The sequence below is a fragment of the Marmota monax genome, unplaced genomic scaffold, assembly GCF_021218885.2.
Source record: "Marmota monax isolate L192 unplaced genomic scaffold, Marmota_monax_Labrador192_F-V1.1 WCK01_AAM20220418_F8-fsc00014, whole genome shotgun sequence".
NCBI lineage: Eukaryota > Metazoa > Chordata > Mammalia > Rodentia > Sciuridae > Marmota > Marmota monax.
The window spans coordinates 25364601-25385688 of NW_026695222.1; the positions used below are offsets into that span (position 1 = coordinate 25364601).

The 21088-nt window shown below is 45.8% G+C and overlaps 1 protein-coding gene across 1 annotated transcript in view; it reads right to left on the reverse strand.

Moving 5' to 3' along the window:
• Positions 1-5808: 5808 nt before the first annotated feature.
• Vapb (VAMP associated protein B and C) overlaps positions 5809-21088 on the reverse strand; it is a 49962-nt gene continuing 34682 nt past the window's right edge. Inside the window, exons 3-6 of the mRNA XM_046433130.2 lie at positions 20317-20420; positions 16909-16989; positions 14965-15141; positions 5809-12469 (exon numbers count right to left, since the gene is read on the reverse strand). Of these exons, the coding sequence (XP_046289086.1) occupies positions 12311-12469; positions 14965-15141; positions 16909-16989; positions 20317-20420 (521 nt within the window). The 3' untranslated portion in view covers positions 5809-12310. The remainder of the gene's footprint in view (positions 12470-14964; positions 15142-16908; positions 16990-20316; positions 20421-21088) is intronic.

Consider the following 21088-nt stretch of genomic DNA (forward strand, 5'->3'; position numbering starts at 1 on the left):
GCCCCCATCCCTGAGTCTCAGTCTCCATGTAAACCTGGAGGGAGCTCTGCATCCACAGAAAGGAAGAAGGCCCAGAGTCCTAATTCAAAACAAAATTAATGTTCTCCATTGTATGTGCAGTCACGTTTGGGGTGGGGGGAGCCCATGCAGTTGATAATTTCATAGCCCAACTCCCAGGAGAGTAAATGAGCTTTTTTTTTTTTTTTTAATAAAAAGTTTAAATTGCATACAGCTCTCAGAGGCCCATTAACTAACAGATGCTGGTTATCAGAAGAAGTTATTTCCCTGCCTTTCTCTAAGCGAATGTGTTTAATCTCCCAGCGGTGCTACTGGGTGAGAAGCCGAGTGTGGCTGGGGACTGCAGCCCCCGCGTGGGCCCTGCTCTGTGCGTCCTCTCCTGGGAGCCTGGTGACTCAGGCAGGCTGGAGCCTTCTGACGCAGAATGTGGAATTGCATTAAGGCCATGGCAGGGGCCGCTTCACAGCCATTAGTGTCACAGACGGGGGCCGGGAGGGAGGGTCGTTCCCTCCTACAGGGGGTGAGCTCGGGCAGCAGGCTGGGAGCTCCAGTGTGCTCTGGATGTCCTTAAGTGACAGGAGGCCAGTTCCTCTGCATACATGAAACCCACCCCCCACTAAATGGATTGTGAAGATGAGTAAATTACCTGTCGACATTCCTGAGAGCTAATGTTCCAGGCTTCCAGCAACCCCTCCTCCTTCCTCGCCTGCTTGTTATTCTGTAGCCAAACCTGCCCCTGCCCAGGGCTCTGCACCCACCTCCCCTGCCTCCAGCCAGTCCACACCTCAAATTCTCTCCATCTTCATCAAGCATTTATTGGTATCTGAATCTAAAATGTCCCATCCATTCCTTTTCTCTCCTTTAGACTGAGCTCCTTGACAGAGGGCCTCCTCTGTCCTGTTCCCCACAGGGTCCTGCAGTCCCAGAAAATGGTGCCTGGCACATAGTAGGAACTTAGCAAATAGGAACTAAATGAATAAATGCTTGGAACTCAACCATCAGGGTGGGAATCACACATTCTAGATGCTGGCTTGGAATTCTGATGTTGCTTCCCCACCCCCCACCCCCGCCCCCAGTCAGAATGTCAGAGCAGAACCCAGGCATGTGACCTTGAGGGTGTCTGTTTTCTACTGGTCAGGCGGTACTGAGAACTGCTGTCCCTGAGTAGGGCTACATAGGTCCCGGCCTCAGGTCCCTAGGGAGTCTATCTCAAGCCCCACATCCTACTAAGGGATACTGGGAGATCGTCCACCTTGTGGGAACTCAGGACAAAAATCTCTATCCTTAGCTTTGAAGTGCCCCTTGTCATCAGTTTCTCATGAGCTGAAACCTGATGGTTTCCAGGGCTGTGATCTTTATTTCCTCAGGGTTACTGACAACCTGCTTCTATCCAGCATTTGATTTTTTTTTTTTTAAAATCCCTCTGAAGAAGAAAAAAGTAAGAAGACATAGATGGTCACTCCTTCTTTTAAAGTCAGTTGTGGGGGCTGGGGATGTGGCTCAAGTGGTAGTGCGCTCACCTAGCATGCATGAGGCACTGAGTTCGATTTTCAGCACCACATAAAAAAAAATAAAATAAAGATATGTGTCCACCTAAAAACCTAAAAAATAAATAAATAAAGTCAGTTGTATCCATTTAGTGAAACCCCCACACACTGAGCACAGCCCGGCGCCAGGTGCAATGCTGGTGCAGCAGAAGGCAGGCTCTCCAGCCCCCAGCCAATGTGGGCAAGGACACACACTGCCACCTCCACTTCCTATGGAAGTCACGACAAATTAGGGGGAAAGAATTAAAAGGCACAAAATCAATGGATAATCAAAATAGGAGGTGTGAATGCAGTCAGCAAGATGTCAGCAAGATTCTGGAAGCTGGAGAACTGGTGGAAACATCATTGAGAGCAGAGAGTGGAGAACCAAGCATTAGTAGGCCAGGCAGAGTGGGGCAGAAGTACATCCACTAACACCACAGGTCCCCCCAAAGGCTTCATCAGTGGCACAGACACCACAGAAGGCAGGGAAGCAGTGGGGTTTATTTCATAAGTCAGTAAAAGGAGTCATACCCCCAGCTCATCTCCTCACCCCTGCAAAGACTCAAAAGTCTAATCCAGGGATCTGGACTTAAGCAGCAGCCTAGATTAAGGTATCATGCTAAAAATACAGGTAATAAAACTCAATGGTGACATTGCAGTCACCTTCTCCACTTGACTCCTAGAGATGGTGGCCAAGTGCATGCTGCCAGGCAAGAGACTGCAACAGTTCAACTCTTTAAATACTGTCACTGAGTGGGGGATAGTTCTGTGGTAGAGTGCTTGCCTAGCACACATGAGGCCCATGGTCAAACCCCAGCACTACCAAACAAACAAAATTGTAAATAAAATTATAAAATAGAGGGAAAAAAAAGCAAAAGAAAATTGGAAATTAAATTTTTCCCAGAATCAAGAGAGAAAAACAATCAGGAATTCAAATTGTGTTAGAATTCCTAAGGGCAAACCCAGACGTTGGAAATCAGTTAAACAACATTAAAAAAAAATGTTTTAATTGTAGATGGACACAATACCTTTATTTATTTACCTTTTTTGTGGTGCTGAGGATTGAACCCAGTGCCTCACCCATGCTAGGTGAGTACTCTACCACTGAGTCACAACCCCAGCCCCAATGGACCAACATTTTGGAAATCTTCATGATGATTTGCAAACTTGTCTTTTATATCCAGCACAACTATCAATCAAGCAGGATGGCAGAATGGGACATTTTCAGATAAGAAAATTTCTCAGAAAAAAATGTCCTCCAGACTCCTTTCTTAGAGGATGTCTCCCTCAAAATGAGGTAGTAAAACACAAAAGTGAAAAACCAGAGACCTGAAATGAGAGGACCCAACCCAAAAAAGAGCAAAGGAAGTACTGGCAATTGTTGTGAGTGAAGTGTGCTGCAGGCCCAGATGGCAGTCAGTTCAGAGAAGAAGAGAATGGAGAGCTGCAGGAATGCATTCTTGAAGAAATCCCCAGAAATTGCCGATGGTGGGCTGGGGTATACAGCATTTGCCGAGCGTGAGCAAGGCTCTTGGTTCAATCCCTGGGACTAACTAAACAACAAAAAATTATTGATTGCCTGATGTGAGTCAATGTGCAGAGATTTATACCTCTGTCAGGATTTGGTGCTGAATTCATGATAGATACATCGGAAAGTAAATGAATAAAACACTAAGACTTAGTAAATCCAGGGGAAACAAAGAGTTATTTATAAAAGGTAAATACAGTCATAGAACATCCAAAACACAGCTGTGGAAATATATTTTAGTAAACTTAATCATTTGAAGTATACAGACACAGCCAAATTTATGTCACTACTCTAAAAGAGGAAAGAAGGAGATCTGTGCTTCGGATAGGGCTGGAAGGAAGATTCAGAGTCAATTCCTTATCTTCCTTAGGAGGAAATCAATTGATGACACCAAGAAGTGAAAAATCAAGAATATAATCACATTATTTGGAAATATAAAGGTTAATACTAAAGGAAATAACATGGCTGACCCTGGGAGGTGGAAGACTAGGGTGATAGGGACTGCTGGTTTCCATTATGAGCCTGTAACAACTATTTGGCTTTTTATAGTATGCACACAAAATAGTTAAAAAAAAAAAAAAAAAAAAACACTGCAAAACCAAATCCAACAACAAAACCTAGAACTTCCCTTCAAATTGCTTTCAATCCAGTAAAGGACAGACTCTGGTAAGATGGGGTTCAAATGCTCAGAGAGGTGGAGTGGCAGCCCAGTGGCTCCCACCGCAGGCCTTCAATGCTAATGTGTGGAAAAGGCACTCTGGAGTCTACAGATAGAGATCAACCTCCATGTCTGAGCTTGTGGGAAACAGGAGGAAGCAAACCAGGCAACACACACTAGCAAGCTGAATATTAGTGGAAGGTTTTGTCATTACTCATGGGAAATATTTCCTGTAATTTAGAGCCACTTTTAGGGCTAGCAGTGTGACTGGGAGGAGGGGTTGAAACCTAATGGGGGTCCTGGCATGGCTTTTAAAGTCTCCTACCTTCCTGCACATTTTCTTAACATGTTTCAAGTAGCAGAGGCATGTTTTCCAAAGTCCATAACACTAATTTTGTGTTTCTCCCAATTTTTACTCTTTCTTTTCTTCTTTGAAGTGATTTGAACATGGCTAAGAAAACAAAATCGCAAGTTCTACTTAAAGAAACAAGAGCCTGGACTCTAAGTGCAGTTTTGGAGGGTTTTTTTTGGCTTCTGATGGGGCATGTCACTCCCATTACAGGACCCTGGGCAAACTCTCAGGGACTCATCTTCTAATGCAACGACAAAGATAATGGCAAATCTGTGAGGCAACTGCCTGGAACAGCTCCTTTTGTTGCTGTTTAGAAAATGCTTCTACTCTACAGCTTAGCTCTGGAGACCACCGTCATCCTTGTTTCGCATGGCACAGAAATGTGCCTCTGTCCGCATCCTCTGTGAATGCACAAAGACGCCAGACATGCAAGTCACACCGACAGGCCTGGACTAGTGCAGTAGGGGTATTGCTAGCACAGGTCAGGAGTCAGAGCACAGGTAGTTGGCCATAAAGGTGGATCCTGCTCCCCAGCCCCAACCACCTCTGTACCCTGTGCCCCAAGTAGCTTTCCTCTGAGTAAAATAATGTGGATTCCTACCCAGCCCCCATCCATACCCTTAGACTTCCTGCTGCCCTAGGCGGCTCTCTGTGTGGTAGACTACATCCCTTCTGGCCTGACTTCACTGCAGGTCTTGTGGGCTTTCAACTGTCCTCTACTCATATGAACAGCTGCTCTACCTTACGCAAAGAAATGCAAACTAAAACCAAGACATCAAGTGTACTTTCCAGATGAGCTAAGATCAAAAGCTAGACCAGGCAAGGTGCTGGCAACAGAGGAAGGAAATAGGTCCCAAAGGGACCAGGAATTGGTGTGTGCTCTTTGCAGACAGTGGGGGAGTTGTCTAAGGAAATTTAAAATGAAGGTGTCCTTGACCCAACTTCTCTTCCAGGAATGCAGCCAGGACAGCTGGCTTACTTGGGGCGTGTGCTGCAGCTCCGCCTGTGCCAAGACGTCGCTGCAGCAAGGCACCTTGGCTGGTTGAGTGAACCAGGAAGCACCTCACACAGAGGACAAGTGCAGGGCCACCTGAAGAGACAGCCGCACCGTGTGTGCTAACGTGAAGTGACCTTCAAGATATACAACATTCATGACAGGCAGGTGGAGTATGCTGCTGTTGGTAGCTGGAAAAACACAAGGGCTGTGCCCAGTGTGCACACAGGGTCTCTGGAAAAAGGACGTGGGTTTAGGGTGGAGGAGGAGTGGCTTGGCACTTATACGCTTGGGTCTTGTGTGAGGTCCTACCACTTGCCTGTGCTACTTTTCTGAAAAAAGTAAAAATTGTTTTCATTAACGTTTTGACAACACCGTAAGGTGAGGGACTGTCAGGCACTACTTAAAGACAGAAGCCACACATCTTTCAGAGCTGGAAGCAATTTACACCAGTGGGTACCTTCAATCAAGAACAGGTACTTCCCCAACAGGAAAAAAATGGAATGCAAGTGGTCTGAGTGCTAAGCTGTCAGGCATGCGTTCTTCCTCAAGGAGATGCGAAAGCTGGCCTGGGTTGTCTCCCTAATCTGTTTTCTAGTGCAAAATATCCACCATTTTCATTTAATCCAACTTCCTGTTCCTAAGAAGCAGTGAGAGCGCAGAGCAATCCAAAGCACACCTAAATGCTCTTAAGCCATCTATTCAGAATAATTTTACACTGAAACATCCTTTAAATGTATTCAGAGCACAGAATTTATTGAACATAATACGGCAGACAGCTCATACAAAAGTGTATGCCTCGGCAAGAACAGGTTTCATCGGACAGACCCAGAACATGTGAGAACATGCTGTGAACAGCTCTTTCAATCTGGACACTGCACAAATACATCTCCTTCCCTCTGGGAAACGTAAAGTCAGCCATAAAACTGCAAATTTATTACATATCAGATAACCAAAATGTATAATGCTAAAGAACCCTTTCCTGCACTGACTTTTTAAATGAGTTCCATGTCAAAACAGGAAATACAAAAAGGAAAAATTATGAAAACTACAGCATTCTGCGACTTCTCTTAAAATACTCAATTCCTAAAATGTTAACAGCGTACACGGAAGTCACGATCACACATCACAAACTGCAGAGATCTTTTTTCAAGATACGGAAAAAGATGTAAAGCAGGTCAGGGACAATATGCATTACCGAAGCTACTTCTTTTATTTGAAAGGAGAGAAGAGATGAAGGGAACATTTAAATAGATCATTTTGAGTTTCTTATAGGAAGTTCCGAATGACAGCAGCTTATAAATGAATAGAAGGCAGGAAGGCAGGCAGGCGCTCCTAATAGGAATGAGGACCAAATGTACTTTGCATTTCTCTATGTATGAACTTGAATCCCCATACTTAGGCTGCTTACGAATGAAAAATATAAAATTGAAAGCATATCAACTAATTTCTCAGCACCCCTGCAGTATCTAACATACAGAAGGTACACACAGTTTCAGTATCAGACAATAAATTCTGACCTTTGAATCCAAGTTAAAAGATTCAATGGGGAAAAAAATTAAATGAATGCCACCCTAAAGGGTTCACAGCTGAATTTAGTTTACTTCTAAAAAAACAACATAAAGAGGGGCATGCAGGATGCCTGTTCACGAAAGGAACCGGGCCCTTCTGTACTGCAAGACAAGGGGCAAGATGACGCTCATCTTCAGAACAGCTCTGCATTCTTGTCAGCACTCGGGCTTAATGAGACTGTGTTAAGAGATCTGATCAGTCTCCCTGAGCTGGTGTCTCCTGAAGGGAAATAGAAAACAGGTAAGCAGATGTGGCTTTGCGCGCCCGCTGCTGCTCCACCTGCAGAAGCTGGGCCACGCTCCTGAGGCTCATCAGAATGCAAGAGGGAGTGAGCGTCCATCCTGCACCCACCTCCATTAGCAAAATGATGGAACCCACATCAGCCCGCTGCTGCAATAAAGCAACTGTAACGGGCATTGTTACAGGATCAATGTTTCCTGGTTTGAAAATAAACATCAGCATTTATCTAGCAGCAGCGGGCGATGCTCCCACAGCACTGTTTTATTCAACTGACATCTTTTAATCAGAGCAACCATATTGTGGCAACATTCCAAGGTATCATAATTGCAAATATTTATGGCAAGTTGGATAATAGCTATAATTTTTTTGCTAGCTTTTTCCTTTTCTACGGATTTGATGCAGACATTTTCTAATGAGTTAATTCCATTAAGAAAAAAAAAATCTAAAGTAATTATATTCGAGACAACCTCTCATCCGCTTCCCCTGGCTTCGCTTTTAATGATAACACATAGCTGTTTATGTGTGCTTGTGTCTTTTTTAATTTTTCAAAATACCTCCATAATACAAATAAACTAAAACAAAACCTCTGTTTTTAAGTGCGTAGATATGGCAACAAGCACCCCCACCACCATCAGGGAGGTCTGGGTCCCTTCGGCAGAGGGTGGGTGACCTCATGGGCCCCAACTCACAGTGTTCCTGGCAGCTGAGCCTCGAGCGCCAAGCACGCAGCTAATGGGATTCGGAGGCCAGAGGAAGGGCACTGCACCTCACCGTGAACCCGCTCCAGGGCCCCCAGCCGGCCCCTCTCCACTCATCTCCTTATCATCGTCTTCTACCTCTGCTCCCTTTGCTGATTTCCTGGAAACCACAGCGCTAATGCAGGCAGGGGCTGGAAATACCCGTAGTCCACATGCCTATGTTCACACCCAGCACTTTGGAGTGCCTATTTTAATGAACCGCTCTTGCTCACGTGTAACTTGTGAGTTGTGTAAAGCCTCCACATAGAGCATCCCCATCACTGCTCGCAGAGACAGACTGGCAGTTTCCTTTCGAAAGCCCCCAAATTCATCCCCTGGGTGAGCTGGGCAGAGATCTCTAAGCAGTGAGAAAATGGAAAAGGCACACCCCTTCACTGCCCAGAGCGTGTTCAGGTTCCAAAAGAGGAGGAAGGGGGTCTGAACTAGAGTGGCTTCTCCTTGCCTCTGCTGAGACAACTAGACTAGACCCAAACACGAGGGTGTGCAGAGCTCCTTCCCCAGTTCCCACCAGCAGGTACATGCAGGGTTGAAGCTGTCCATGGGCAGGTCTGAGCAGGGGCTGGTTTAGTTCTAAACCAGAAGTTCTGAAAGATGCCCAGCTTAACTTTCCGAAGCCTTCACCTCCTCATGTACAAGACAGAGCCTTCCTCCCTGGGATCAGCTGTGGGTGAGGACTGTCCATGGGTGAACTGGTGTGGTGCTGGACACAGCAACTGTCTCTGAAAGGATCCCACCAAAGCAGCTGAGGGAAAAAGCCTTCTCTAAGTCCATTCAGGCCAGGGACCCTGAGGGAGCCAAACTTCATGGGGACATGTGATTCCAGAGCTGCCCTTGGGTTCCCAGAGCAAAGGCTGGCCCCATCAGACCTGGCACCCATCCACCTACACTATACAAACGCAATTCCCAGTCTGTTCATCTCTGAAGGCACTCATTCTCAACAGAGCAGACTGGGCCCAGGTCCACACTTAAGTCTCCTCTGACAGGGTACATTGCTAAGTTCCACTTGATTCCCCTCTTTCAGCAAGCTAGACGGGCTCTGCAGGAGAGGTGGGGACACCACCACCAGCAAGGGAACACCAGAGAAGGTCTGGTGGGTGATGTTACCCAGGTATACAGGTGACTGAAAACCCCAATACTCATGGCTCTTGGTTTTTGATTTTAAACCAAGGATTTCACAAACCATAACCAGAAATTTGTACATGGGCCAGTTCTTTTGAGAAGGAGCTGAAAATGACAAATGGCACTTTATTTTGGCATGGATTCCGAGTTTGCAAATACAAAGATCTGTGTGCAAAAAAATATAGGCACCATTTGAAAACTGTCAAGCTACTTACATATGGCACACATGCCACACACACACATGCACGCACACACACGCACGTGCACATACAGAGGTTGTTTCAAATTAATTTGAAGGGCTATTTAGCTCTGAGCTTTCACCGCATTCAGTTATATCTGACTCAATACAGCTGCAAGCTGGGCACTGATATCTTTCGATAGCAATTCTGTTCCTAGGATTTGTTTGAAAGCGTTTAGGTTTTCATGGATCACTGGAGGTTCTTCATTTTCCCCCTTCTGTGTTATGTAGGTCTAAGCCATCTCTCTAGGCATAAACTGTCCACTGGTAAAAATCAATTTTGATTTTATCACTATTTATTACTGCTAGTGCCAGCAGTTTAAAAGACTAGAGAGGGAAAACATGCAAACTAGGAGGAGAAAAAAAATTACAGCCGGGTCCTCACACCTACCAATACACAGCCTGCTCTCTTTAAGAGGTATTTCGTATCACGCTGAGAGCTTAAAATTATCAATTTGAAAATTCAATCCGTAAACATTTACAGGGCTCTGCTGTTGCTTCCATCTCCTCTGTGCGCACGTGGCTGGCGTTCCTAAAGCCAGGGCACCCGACAGAGGAGCTGTGAGTACAGCACCCAAGGGAGGCTGGCATCCCTACTGGGTCTCAGCCTTGCCCTTGCCCAGTTATCAGTCTTTTCGTCTCTGGGCAGAACAGAGGGTTGTCAGAATTCCACATTCACCTCTTCTTGGCTTTACTGTTTTCTTTCTTCGCTTACTCCAGAATGACACCCTGAATGTGCACATGTCACCACATTCTCCGGAGGGCTTGTGGCTCTTAGGCAGTCCTTGAAGAAGCAGCCCACACTCCACCAGTTCACCTCCTGGCACACTTCTTACTGCCAGGATGACTCTGCGTGACCTGCCTTCCCACAGCTCCCCTGCTTCTCTCCTGGTGGAGATTCCTTCTCCACTAAGTCAAGAAGCCCACAAGTTAATGTGTGTTCCCGCAAGTCCCACCCTCAACGGGGGAAGGAGAATGCAGAGGAGGATCTGCTGAAAGAGACAACTCTGCATTTTAAGGTATTTGTTTGTTCGTTTTGCTGCAAACCAATCTGCATCCTCTGAGAAACTGAGGAACTTCTCTTAGACACACCCCAAATACAAAAGTCACTTTCTAAAATCCAAACCTCACCAGCCTCTCAGGCACTCTTCAAACCCCACCACTGGTTGTTCTCATGAGCTGTTTTATCAGGAGACACAGCCCTAGCCTTTAGGACCTCGGGAGGCCCCGCTGCAGCATCATGGGGCTGCATTGCTCCCCTGGTACTTCTGGAGGCCTTCAATCACTCTCCTCTCAAGACTACACGGACTAGAAGCCACAGAGACACTAGTCTGCTGCAACATCTCCAATTAGCAAATTTTAGCCCACTTTCAGAAAATTAAGTGGCAGAAGGCACGTGCCTCAAAGTTCAGTCTTCTCACTTCCTTTAAGCACTGAGGCTACAGGGAAAAAATCATGATCTACCCTACAGTGGTGTAGCCTTCCCCACAGGCACGCTCCCTGCAACCCTAGCTCAGCAGAACAAGGCCTGCTTGATGTCCTCTGAGAGCACCAGGGGTTTGTAGTAAATTTCTTTTCAAAAATATAGAAAGCTACTTACTCAGATGGACCACAGATTCCCACTTTGCTGGCCTTGAGATTCCAGTTGACCAGAGCTAGTGTTGGGAGCAATGTGGCTCAAGATGCATGAACTTCCAAAACTGTCATCTTTTTGATGAACTAGTCGGCTCAAACTCACACACACACAGGGCCATGCCCAGCACCCGCACGAGCCTGTGGCACAGCTCCCTGACCAGAGCAGGGCTGCTTCTCACTGAAGGGCAAGGGCAACAGGCACCAAGATGTCAACAGTTCAATTTTCATACTGTCAGTTGGAGCCAGCCAAACACGCATGCACGCACGCACGCACGCATGCACATACACACGCAGCTAAACCTCTGAACCCAGATTTCTCATGTATAGGGCTCATTTTAAAATCTTCTAATGGCAAAATAATGATGATGATAAAATAATAATTCCCCTCATACAGCAAATGTGACAAAATGACAAAAGAACTCTGAATTTGGGGGCTTTATTTTAGTTTTTTTTTTTTTTTTCTTTAAGATGCTACATAGTCAAACAGAATTGGATTGGTCTTTTACGGCACAAAATTAATTCACAGTCAAACCTTCATTTCCACTCAGATTGGCGGAGGAACCCGCCTAGACCGCCTCCCAGAGCTCTCTCCCTCTGCAGGCGCAGTCCACCTCTTCATCCTGACTCCCTGGGGGGGCCCACAGGAGGTCAGGCCCATATGTGGGCCTGTGTGCTGGAAGTCTGAGGGTGACTGAGGGGGCAGAAGAGCAATCTAGAAGACTGGCCACTCTTCTCCATTGATACAGGTGACCTGGAGTTGACTGTCCCTATAAATTTCCTCCTATGACATTTTTTACTGACTGACACAGAAAATACCTCCTGGCAGCTGTTCTCCAACATTCCATCACCCCTCCCCACACCCAGAACCTCCAGAGACAGAGGAGCCATGGCCCCAGCAGCAGTGCCAGCCCAACCCACTGGCATTATATAAGCACAGGTGATTTTTAGGCCACAGCATTAACTGCTCTCTTGTGACAATAACACATGAGATGAAATACATTAAATAAGTTAAATATGCATTAAACATCTCTGAATAACAGTCCAGTTTCACTACGTGAACCAACGGTAACTTAGCTTGGTCCCACTAAGAGAACAAAGCCATGACATCCCCAAGGGACGGGCGGTCATGAGTGCCTACCGCCCGTGGTGGGCACACCTCAGGCTGCCACGGCACCGTGCTTCCAGCTTTTGCCATGTTGGACAGTCCCAAGGAACCGGTGGCTTGGACAGAACTGAGGACATGGAAAAACAGCCTGGGGCAGGAGTGGGCAGCATGGGGGCTGCCCTGCAGGGGACTGTACAGCCCACCGCACTGGGCTCCAGCTCCTGCTAGCCAGCACCAACAGGTGAGGAAGAGTGTCAAGGCCGACCAGGGTTCAAAAGGACAGTCACACCCCGCCACGGAGGTGCCAACTGCGGCTTCCCTCATCACCAACAGAGATCATTCTCCCCCAATCATTTGCTATATGTTTTAACTCTCTAAAAGATTGTTATATTATGTTATATCATGTGCATCTGTGTGTGTATGTGCGCGCGGGGAGGGGTAATTGAAAGGCAAGACCTGTGAGATGTCATCAGACGTTAATTCTTTTTACACATAGTTATGATAAATTTAAATTCCATGGTATGGTGGATGCCTCGATCTGACTCCCATCCTTCACATGCTGCCCTACAAGGCAATCTTGCCTACAATGACACCGACGATGAAGAACAAGACCACCAGAGCCAGCAGCCGGGTGCTGAGGCCCTCCTCCTTCCCGGTGGCAGCCAGCGCAGCGATGGGGCTGTTGCTCGGCACCGTCTTCCTCATCCGGAGCCCATCTTCTTCCTGTGGGAGCAAATGCACATTTCAAAAATAGTCCAAGCCCCGATGACTCTGTTCCACCACAGCCTGTACACACAGCAGCTGACGCCTGCAGAGAGGGAAGGGCTAGCTTGAGGCCATTGAGGAGACACTGCCAGAAGCCCTCTATGTCATCTACCCTGTTGGTGCCACTAGCTGTCTTTTTACAACACAAATCTAAGCTGCACACTCTCGGTTCTCCATGATTTATGGAAAAAGCTCTTCAGAAGGCCATCCAGGCCCTTCTCATCCTCAGTCGCATCCATCTCAGCGGCGACTCTGCACGTTCCTCCTCCCGTGTGCAGTCCCAAATCCTCTATCCTTCTTGCCTCACAGGTACAGCCTTCCCTAATCAAGTCACTACTGGCTTTTGAAATCATGGGCACTTCTTAGGACACAAACGTACAATACAAGAAACTACAAAGTGGGGGACCCGGAAGCTTTCACGTGAAGAGCTGTACAGAGTTGGCTCCTGATGAGTTACATGCAGATTGCTGAAATCAAATGGCATCTGGAATAGTAACTGTGACTCACTTTCATACACTCATCTCAAGTATTTTCTACTCAATGTGTGGATTTCTCACTAAAGAAGCCACAACTCCTTCCATCCATATACAAAGATACCTGCCACACTTTCCCTGCAACATCAGACAGGTGAGGAGCAGGACGTCTTCCTCTCCTCTGCATCCAGGGTCACTGCCTCTGTTGCCACGCACTGCCTGAAGGCTGCAGGCACTCTGCGATCTCTGGGTCACTTGCTATATGCCCTCCAGGTCACACCCACCTTCCTGAGCAGGGCCCAGCACCAAGGCCTTTCTGTTCTGCCCAGGCTTATCTCTGCAGCTAGACCTCATGCTGACTGCTCCTTCTACTCTGCTTAAACCCACCCAGCAGCACACTTTCTTTTCTCTTTTTTTTCCCCACTTCTTTCACATTCACCAGGTGCCTAAGTGTCCCTGCGGTCAACAGCCCATGGGGCAGGCTCCCTCTAGAAACATAATCACTGGTTGGAATCCATAGTGCCAGCACATAGCAGACTCTCATTGAATTTGTTGGCCAAATGAAAGAATGAACCGACACAAAACAAGAAATCAGAGTTTGGCAGGATAAAGAATCTCCCAATGTCAAGATCAGTCTGATAATATTTTAAAGATATTCTGCTCATGGGGCATGGCCAACATCACTGCACAGTGATAAATGACTCAATTGTTTGATTAATTTTTAAAAAATCAGCACAGCAAAATACAGTATATATTTTATTGGGTTTATATGGAAGCTATTTCTACCTATTTATCATTTTAAACAACACAGAACTCTATTTCTAAAGAGGAAGATTCTCAAAGAGAAGCTGTAGGCCTATCTCAGAGTGTTAGCCAAGAAGGGAGGTGCCAGCTTCACAACCAACTTTGAAGGAAGGTGCAGAGGAGGCAGGTCCAGGTCACTGCACAGTGGGATGGGCTGCTGCTTCCAGACACCAGGCATCCTCCCTCCTCCATAAATGGAGGGTGTGTCCCTGAAGCCACTACAGTGAGAGTGGATACCACAGCATGCCCCGAGACAGGAGTGAGGTTAGCAGAAGAGGCAGCCTCGGTGCTCAAGTTGCAGCAAAGGTCCCCATGATCTCATGGCCAGAGATACTCCCTTTGGTACCACGTTTGAAATAGACTCATACTTTCATGGCTGGGAGGGCTAGAGATGCGTGCAGTGGATGCAGGCAGGGAAATGCTGCGCTGTGCACACTGGCTTACTTCCCGAGCCCGACACCTGCCTCACCACCCAGTGCAGCCCGACCGGCCCACACCCAAGCTGGATACCCGAGTGCCCCCTCTGCACTCCACTCTCCCTCCACTAGGACAGCACCATATCCCCAATCTCCCTACCACATCATCAGTTTGATGAGCCAGTACTGCCTAGACCTATTTAGAGTCTTTAAAAATATGGGTCAGTTATTTTGCCCCTTAAAGAGACTTAGACCCATATGAATGGCAGGAAGTAGGGTTTGAAAACACATGTTCAAAATAACCACTGCTGATTTCTAATTCACACACTGAACACAGGTTGTCTTGTTTTTTTCTTTTCTTTTTTTGAGGATAAGAGTTTAAATTTACCCGAGGATTTTCTGCCCAAGGAACAGTGGTCCTTACTTGGGGGCTTTTGGGATCCTTTTGAGAACGAGATGAAAACTATGAAAATTTCTCCCCCGGTGGGCTGGGGCTGGGGCTGGGGCTGGGGCTGGGGCTCTGTGGTAGAGTGCCCGCCTAGCACGTGTGAGGCACTGGGTTCGATTCTCAGAACCACATAAAAGTAAATAAATAAAGGTATTGTGTCCATCTATAACTAAAAATATATTTTAAAATATTTTCTCCCCAGGTAAGAAAAACTAAACAAATACAACAGAACTCAACCAAGGCAGAGACCTGTCAGCTTTCCCGTCCAGGGAGGCTGGCCCTGCTCTCTGCAGAGGAGGTGGCTGCTGTTACCTTGAACTGTTTGTTCTCCTCCCGCAGCCTCTGGACCTCCCCTTGCAGCCTCTTGCACTCTTCCAGCACCTTCTTAACTTCAGAGTCGTCCAAAGAAGTAGTCAGAGATTTAGACACCGACGGTGCTTCTGTCTTGGATGCAGTTGTGGATATAATCTTATTTATTTCTACATCATGCTGTTCAGAAATAAATGAAAGTCCAAGCATCACAAACAATGTAAAAAAGGATGTTTTTAAGCAAAATGAGGTAGTTCTCATTTCTCACACACCACACATGTACTGTTTTGTCCACACTGTAATAAGTCACATTTATTTTTTAAATGGATCAATTTATCTAGTATCTTAATAACCTAAAGCAACCAGGCCCTAGAAATTATGGATAAGGGCAAAGAATGCAGTTGGGCTGAGACTAATACTTCAAAGAAAGAGAAAAAGGGCTGTGCAAATGGCACTATCAAATTTCTGCCATGCAAAAAATTAGCATACTGTAATTGTGCAAGCTCAGGAATTATCAGCCACAAATTACTCTCACCGTGAAGATCTGAGCATCCCCAAGACTGGATGGGCGAGGATGGGAGGATGGGGAGAGGACTGCACAGGGCAGTCTGTCCCAAACCTGGAACTGGATGCTGGATGAAGGTGAAAACAAACGCCCAGAGCCTCCCCCTCGGCAGGTCGAACACATCCTGGTCCCAGTCATATTTTGCTGTGACAGCCTTTCCAGATGCATTGGAGAGTGGGGGCAGGGCACATAAGCAGGCTGGGGAGGTGACTGGGGATTGCTGCCTGGGGTTCTGGGCAACATCTGGATACTAGATCTCTAGCTCTGCCCTCCCCTTCCCACCAGGGAGGGAGTCCTGGGAAGCAAGGCCCAAAGTTACTAGCCCAGAGCCCAGAGCTAGGACCAGAATCCAGGTCTCCCAGCCCCTAAACCGATTTCTACATTGTACAGAATATACAATGAGAAAAGGGGAAAATGTGACAATTATTCATTCAAAGAAATAGGATGATGATAGTGGCCAGTTACTGAACAGATAAAAACTGTACAGTGTGACATAAATTAACAGTATTCCCCAAGATCATTCTAGATGATGTTTACAGAATGCTTCAGAGTATTTCCATTTCCCAGCCCTGGCTACTAATGGCCAGGGTAGTTTCATATTCTGCATGAGTTTTAAATTCTTTGTTTTTAATAATTTTTTTTTTTTACTAGCTTTGAAGGAAGTCCAAATTAGCATTTTAGATACAGTCTCCTCTCTTCAACTGGTCACCGTGAGGGCCAGGACAAGTTTGCCCCTGGTTTCTCACCAAGGAAAAATGAGCTGATGGGTCGGTGGAAGGTGCTCCTCCCCCCAGCCAACACCAGAGTTACATGGAGTCAGGAGATTTTCAGTGAGGGGTGGTTTTGCTCCCACTGCAAACAATCATCCAGCCCAAATGTCACTAGCGTTGAGGTTGAGAAAGCCCCATCTAAAAGCAGACTTTGATTGAAGAGGTAGGTGGGGGAAGGGAGAGGGGGAGGTGGTGCTGAAGGAAAGGGCTGACAGGGACACTTTGTAAAACAGAGCCTAACAGCTTACCACCTGTCCATCAAGCACCATGATAAAGGGCAAATTATTCCCTGCTTTGGTCTTGCTCACTGTTTAATAGCAGCCCATCACTTTGCCAAGCCTAAGAAGTTCTTCAGGATTTATGACACCTCAACAGCCACCAAGCTGCATTTTCAAGGGAACAAACTGTTTCAATTAGTTGTCTTTCTGCAAGACTTTTGAAGGCTGATTTTATAAAGGCCCACTTATTTGTTGACTTCAGCTTATTTTTTTTCTTCATACATTATGGGTAGGAAAATAATTTGCCAACTTAGATCTTGGTTTTGCAGGAGATGGTATGCAAATAAGTATCAGCTTGCAACATTCAATTACTGTTAACTATAAACATACTTACTGGTTTATCATTTTCTGCTGGCAATTCAAACACACATCTAAGTTTTGAATCCATAAGGTCTTCTGGTTTTGCCTCCTTCCACTAAAACAATTTAAATTTAATAATCAGGATATTATAAAGCTGCTGGAAGAATAATTTTCCTCCTATAACTGACAATTTCAGAAAAATACTCCTAATGAGAAAGTCCTGATATACATCAGATAAGGAACTTGTGAGTCTCCTGAGATTTTGGTACTTTTAGCATGACAAGATTAAGTGCCCTGCTTTCCTGGACACTGACTGTACTCCACAGCCCCACTGTCTTCCTGCCTGACTCCTTCAAGTCCACCCATTCCTCCCATGACTGGTCTGTGGGGATGCACAGGAACCCAGAGAACCAGGGGACAGAGAGGGGTTTCTGCATTACATCTGAATGACAAAAGGGAACTTTGTCTCCTTAAGAAAATAAAATCCACAGGGTATCCTCCCTGAACAACCTGGGCACATGCCATCTGGGAGTAGCTTCAAACCCGCCCTGCCAATTACCAATGGAACACAGCACTTGTAAGTCACTCTTTACTACTGTGGTTGTATCTGCCAACCCCTGCCTGAGGGCCACACCCACTCCTCCCTCCACTCTGCTGACAAGAGCACCTTCTTGATCAGCCCCAGGTTCTGGGATAATACACTTCTGATTTACTCCCCTCTCAGCAGTGGAGGATGGGCATTCAGGGTGCTCTGAGAATTACAGACCAGCACAGCAGCAAGGTTACAATCCAGAAAAGGAAGGCATCCCCTCCTCCCCTCTCCCAGACCATGCAGATAGCAGCCAGAGCAACAAGGCCAAGAACTCAAATCAGGAGACAATCTGTGTGTCTGACATAAGGGGACTGCCATGCAAATTATGGCAGATCCATCTAATGGAATAGCATGCTGTCACTCAAATAATACTGAAGAGTGTTAAATTACACGGGGGAAAGCCTCAGGATATTAAGTGAAGAAACTACAAAGGATATTGAAGTCCATTCCTCTGTGCACATGCCCCAGTGGATGTGTGCCTATGTGGGTATGTGGATACATCTTAAAAGAGTACCAGGCAAGTCTGGTTATGACTGGATGCCAAAGCTACCCAGTGACAAGTGCTAGTGGGAGGGATATTTATGTGGTCTCAAAGTATCAGACGACTCAGGGCACAGCGATCATCTATTAACCACGGGGCAGATATGCTTTGAACTCAGAGGTCCAGCAATTGCATCTGAGCCATGTCACCAAACAGTATCACCAAGAGAGCAACAACCCACCATAAAATGTCTCCATGTGACACCACCTATGGAATGTTCTTGCCAAAAAGATACATAAACTGCCTTTAATCATGAGAAAATAATCAAATAGGATATTACGCTTTCTACAAGTCAACCAGCCTGGACTCTAAAAAATTGTTTTAAAAAGTTATTTTTAAAAAATCCAAAAAGGGTAGGAGAGTCCTCTACTATAATAACGAAAGGCCATTTTTAGAATAATTGGAAATGCTAAACCTAGATTTATCTATTGGATTTAATTCCGGATTAAGGTTCATTTTGTTGGCTGTGCTCACGTCCTGTGGGCCTGAGAGAGACTGCCCTTGTTTTAAGCACTTGGGGATGAAAGTCACAACACCTGCACTTGCATGCAAATGGCTCAGCAGAAAGCAAAGTAAGGACAGGAGGGAAGCAGATGGGTAAGAGGCTAATAAAGGGCAAGCCCAGGTAACAGTCAGTGGCCAATGCACTGCCTTTACTTTCTATGTATCAAAATAAAGAGAAAAATGTCTTAAAATAAAGAAAAAGGCGTGGCTCTCGTGAACAGGTTGGGTTAGTATGAAGGAACCCGACTCCATTCTACTTCTGGCTTTTGCTTCTTTATGTATTTCCAAATTTTCCTACAAAGAATTTTTGTAAGAGAACTTTTAAATGTTATAAAATAATCACACTAGGAAACAAATTGACCCTTTATCGTGTATGCAGAGCCTGGCCCATTACACGCCAAGGTAGTCAGGGCCAGGTGCTTCTAGGCCCTCAGACGGGGCTTGCCAGCCCACATAATGCCATGAGCTGACTGCCTCCCCATGATGCAGGTGACCAAAACTTCAAGAGGGACTGAACTGCAGAAGGCAGAACTCAGCTTCAAACCCAAGTGACCATGCACCTACTCTTTTCACTACATTGTTCAGCAAAAGCCAGACAGAATACACGTGGATACTGTGTATTTTGAATCTGCCATAGGAGGTGACACAACACGTTCCAGGGAATAAAAGAGGAAGAGCAAATGCTTTCATGATGGTTCTTATGAAAAGACAGCCTGCTGCTGCTGCTCTCTCTCAAACTCAAAAGTACCTGACTTACCCTTCATTTTCTGCCCTCATGTTAAAAACCAATGAAGATGATCAGTTACGCTTTTTCAAGGCTAAAAGAAAGGCTGAGTGGTGACACTGGGTCATGAATCCAGCTTCTGTGTGAATCCTCCAGCAGGAGAAAATTTGGAGAGGGGAGGACAGCAGGGAGCCCAACACACTCTCTCTGGGGCTGGCAGGCTACAGGCAGTGATGGGCGGGTGCTCCTGCCCTCCTTTAAACACTGGGCACCAGGGAGTCAGTGCTGGTGCTTAGACTCATTAAATGAGATGATAATAGACCTCATTCACATGTGTAAAAAGCTTGCTTTGAGGAGAATTTCCATCATAACCTCTTTTTCCAGAAATAACCGATAATATAATATTGTTTATTTAATTTATAAAAATGAAGTCATTCTAATTTTACCAAAATTCAACACATAGCGAAACATATTTATTCAGGGAAAAAAATGAAGGGACCTGTGGTAAAAAAAGAAATACTCAAGCTGGGGACGCAGCTTGTGGTAGCACCCTTGCCTAGCATGCATGAGGCTCGAGTCTGAGGCCCAGCACCACAAGGAAACAGACAGACAAACCAAAAGAACTGAAAGAAGAATCATGCTTATGAGAACCAAGACGAAAAAAAGGAAAGAAAGTGTAAGTGGGAAAGGACATTAGTATCCACCACTCGTGTCCTTCTGGATTGGGAAGGAGGGCAAGGGAAAGCATGTTCCCCACAGCGACATTACCCTTTCCTGGGGAGAAGAAAGGGGGCAGCCCAAACTATTTACTACATGAGCCATCAGAGTAAGGAACTGCCAAAACAAACTTGAGTTTTTAAAAGCCAGAAAAAGAATAGTATTCTAGAGAGCTTCATAAAACGTTAAAATTATTCATTGGTTTTAGAAAAACCAGAAAGGTAGTCAAAATACAAACCTCCTTGAAAACATAACTCCCATGTAAATAATTTTGACACATTTTGAAATGCATGCACCCACAGTTCTGTACCTAATTGGTTTTTGTTATTATTACTGAAAAAAGTAAGAAGCATTCAGTACTTACTACTGCTTCCATATCAGAAGTGTCAGTTGGAGCAAACATAGACTGAACCATAAACTTGTGTTTACTTTTCTCATTGGGATCATAATCGAAAGGCTGTAACATCACTGAGAAAGAAAATATTTCATTAGGAGGGTCAGAACTCGGTTACCAGTGCCATTTGTCATGCTAATACTTGTGCTGTGGTGTAAAGCAGTTTCCCAGGCATTTTCCAAGGAAGCAAGAAGAGATGACCCACACCTCCATTTTGCAGGTCCCCCTAAGGCTCAGAAAGGTTAGGGGACTTGCCAAGGTCAGAGAGCTGGGAACAGGGCTTAGGACTCAGGTCTTGGTCCACTGGTCTTTCATTCCTGCAAACCCACACAGACATCTGTAACGAGCCTTAGAGAATAGGAAAGCAGGGCAGTAACACCGTGTGCCTTTGTGCTCAAGAAAACATATCCAAATGATCTTTTCAGGAACTAAAAGAGAATAATCCAAGATGTTTAAGGCCATTTAAAGAACTGTTATAGCTTCTCTCCACCCCATTCCCTGCACAGTTAATCAAGGTAATGCTTGAAACATGATTTTGGCAACAGAATGCTACAGAATTCTCATAAGCAAGATGTTCAGATAAGAGGGAAAAAACAATACCAGCTCAGCACCCCACTTGGTCCCTAAGAAGCTAGGGTACCCTCCCTTAGGAACCTGTGAATGAGCTCCTGCTACTTGGAGGGAGGCACCTGCCCACTCTGACTGGCTTCCTCCAGCCCATTTCCCAGGGTAGACTGGGCCT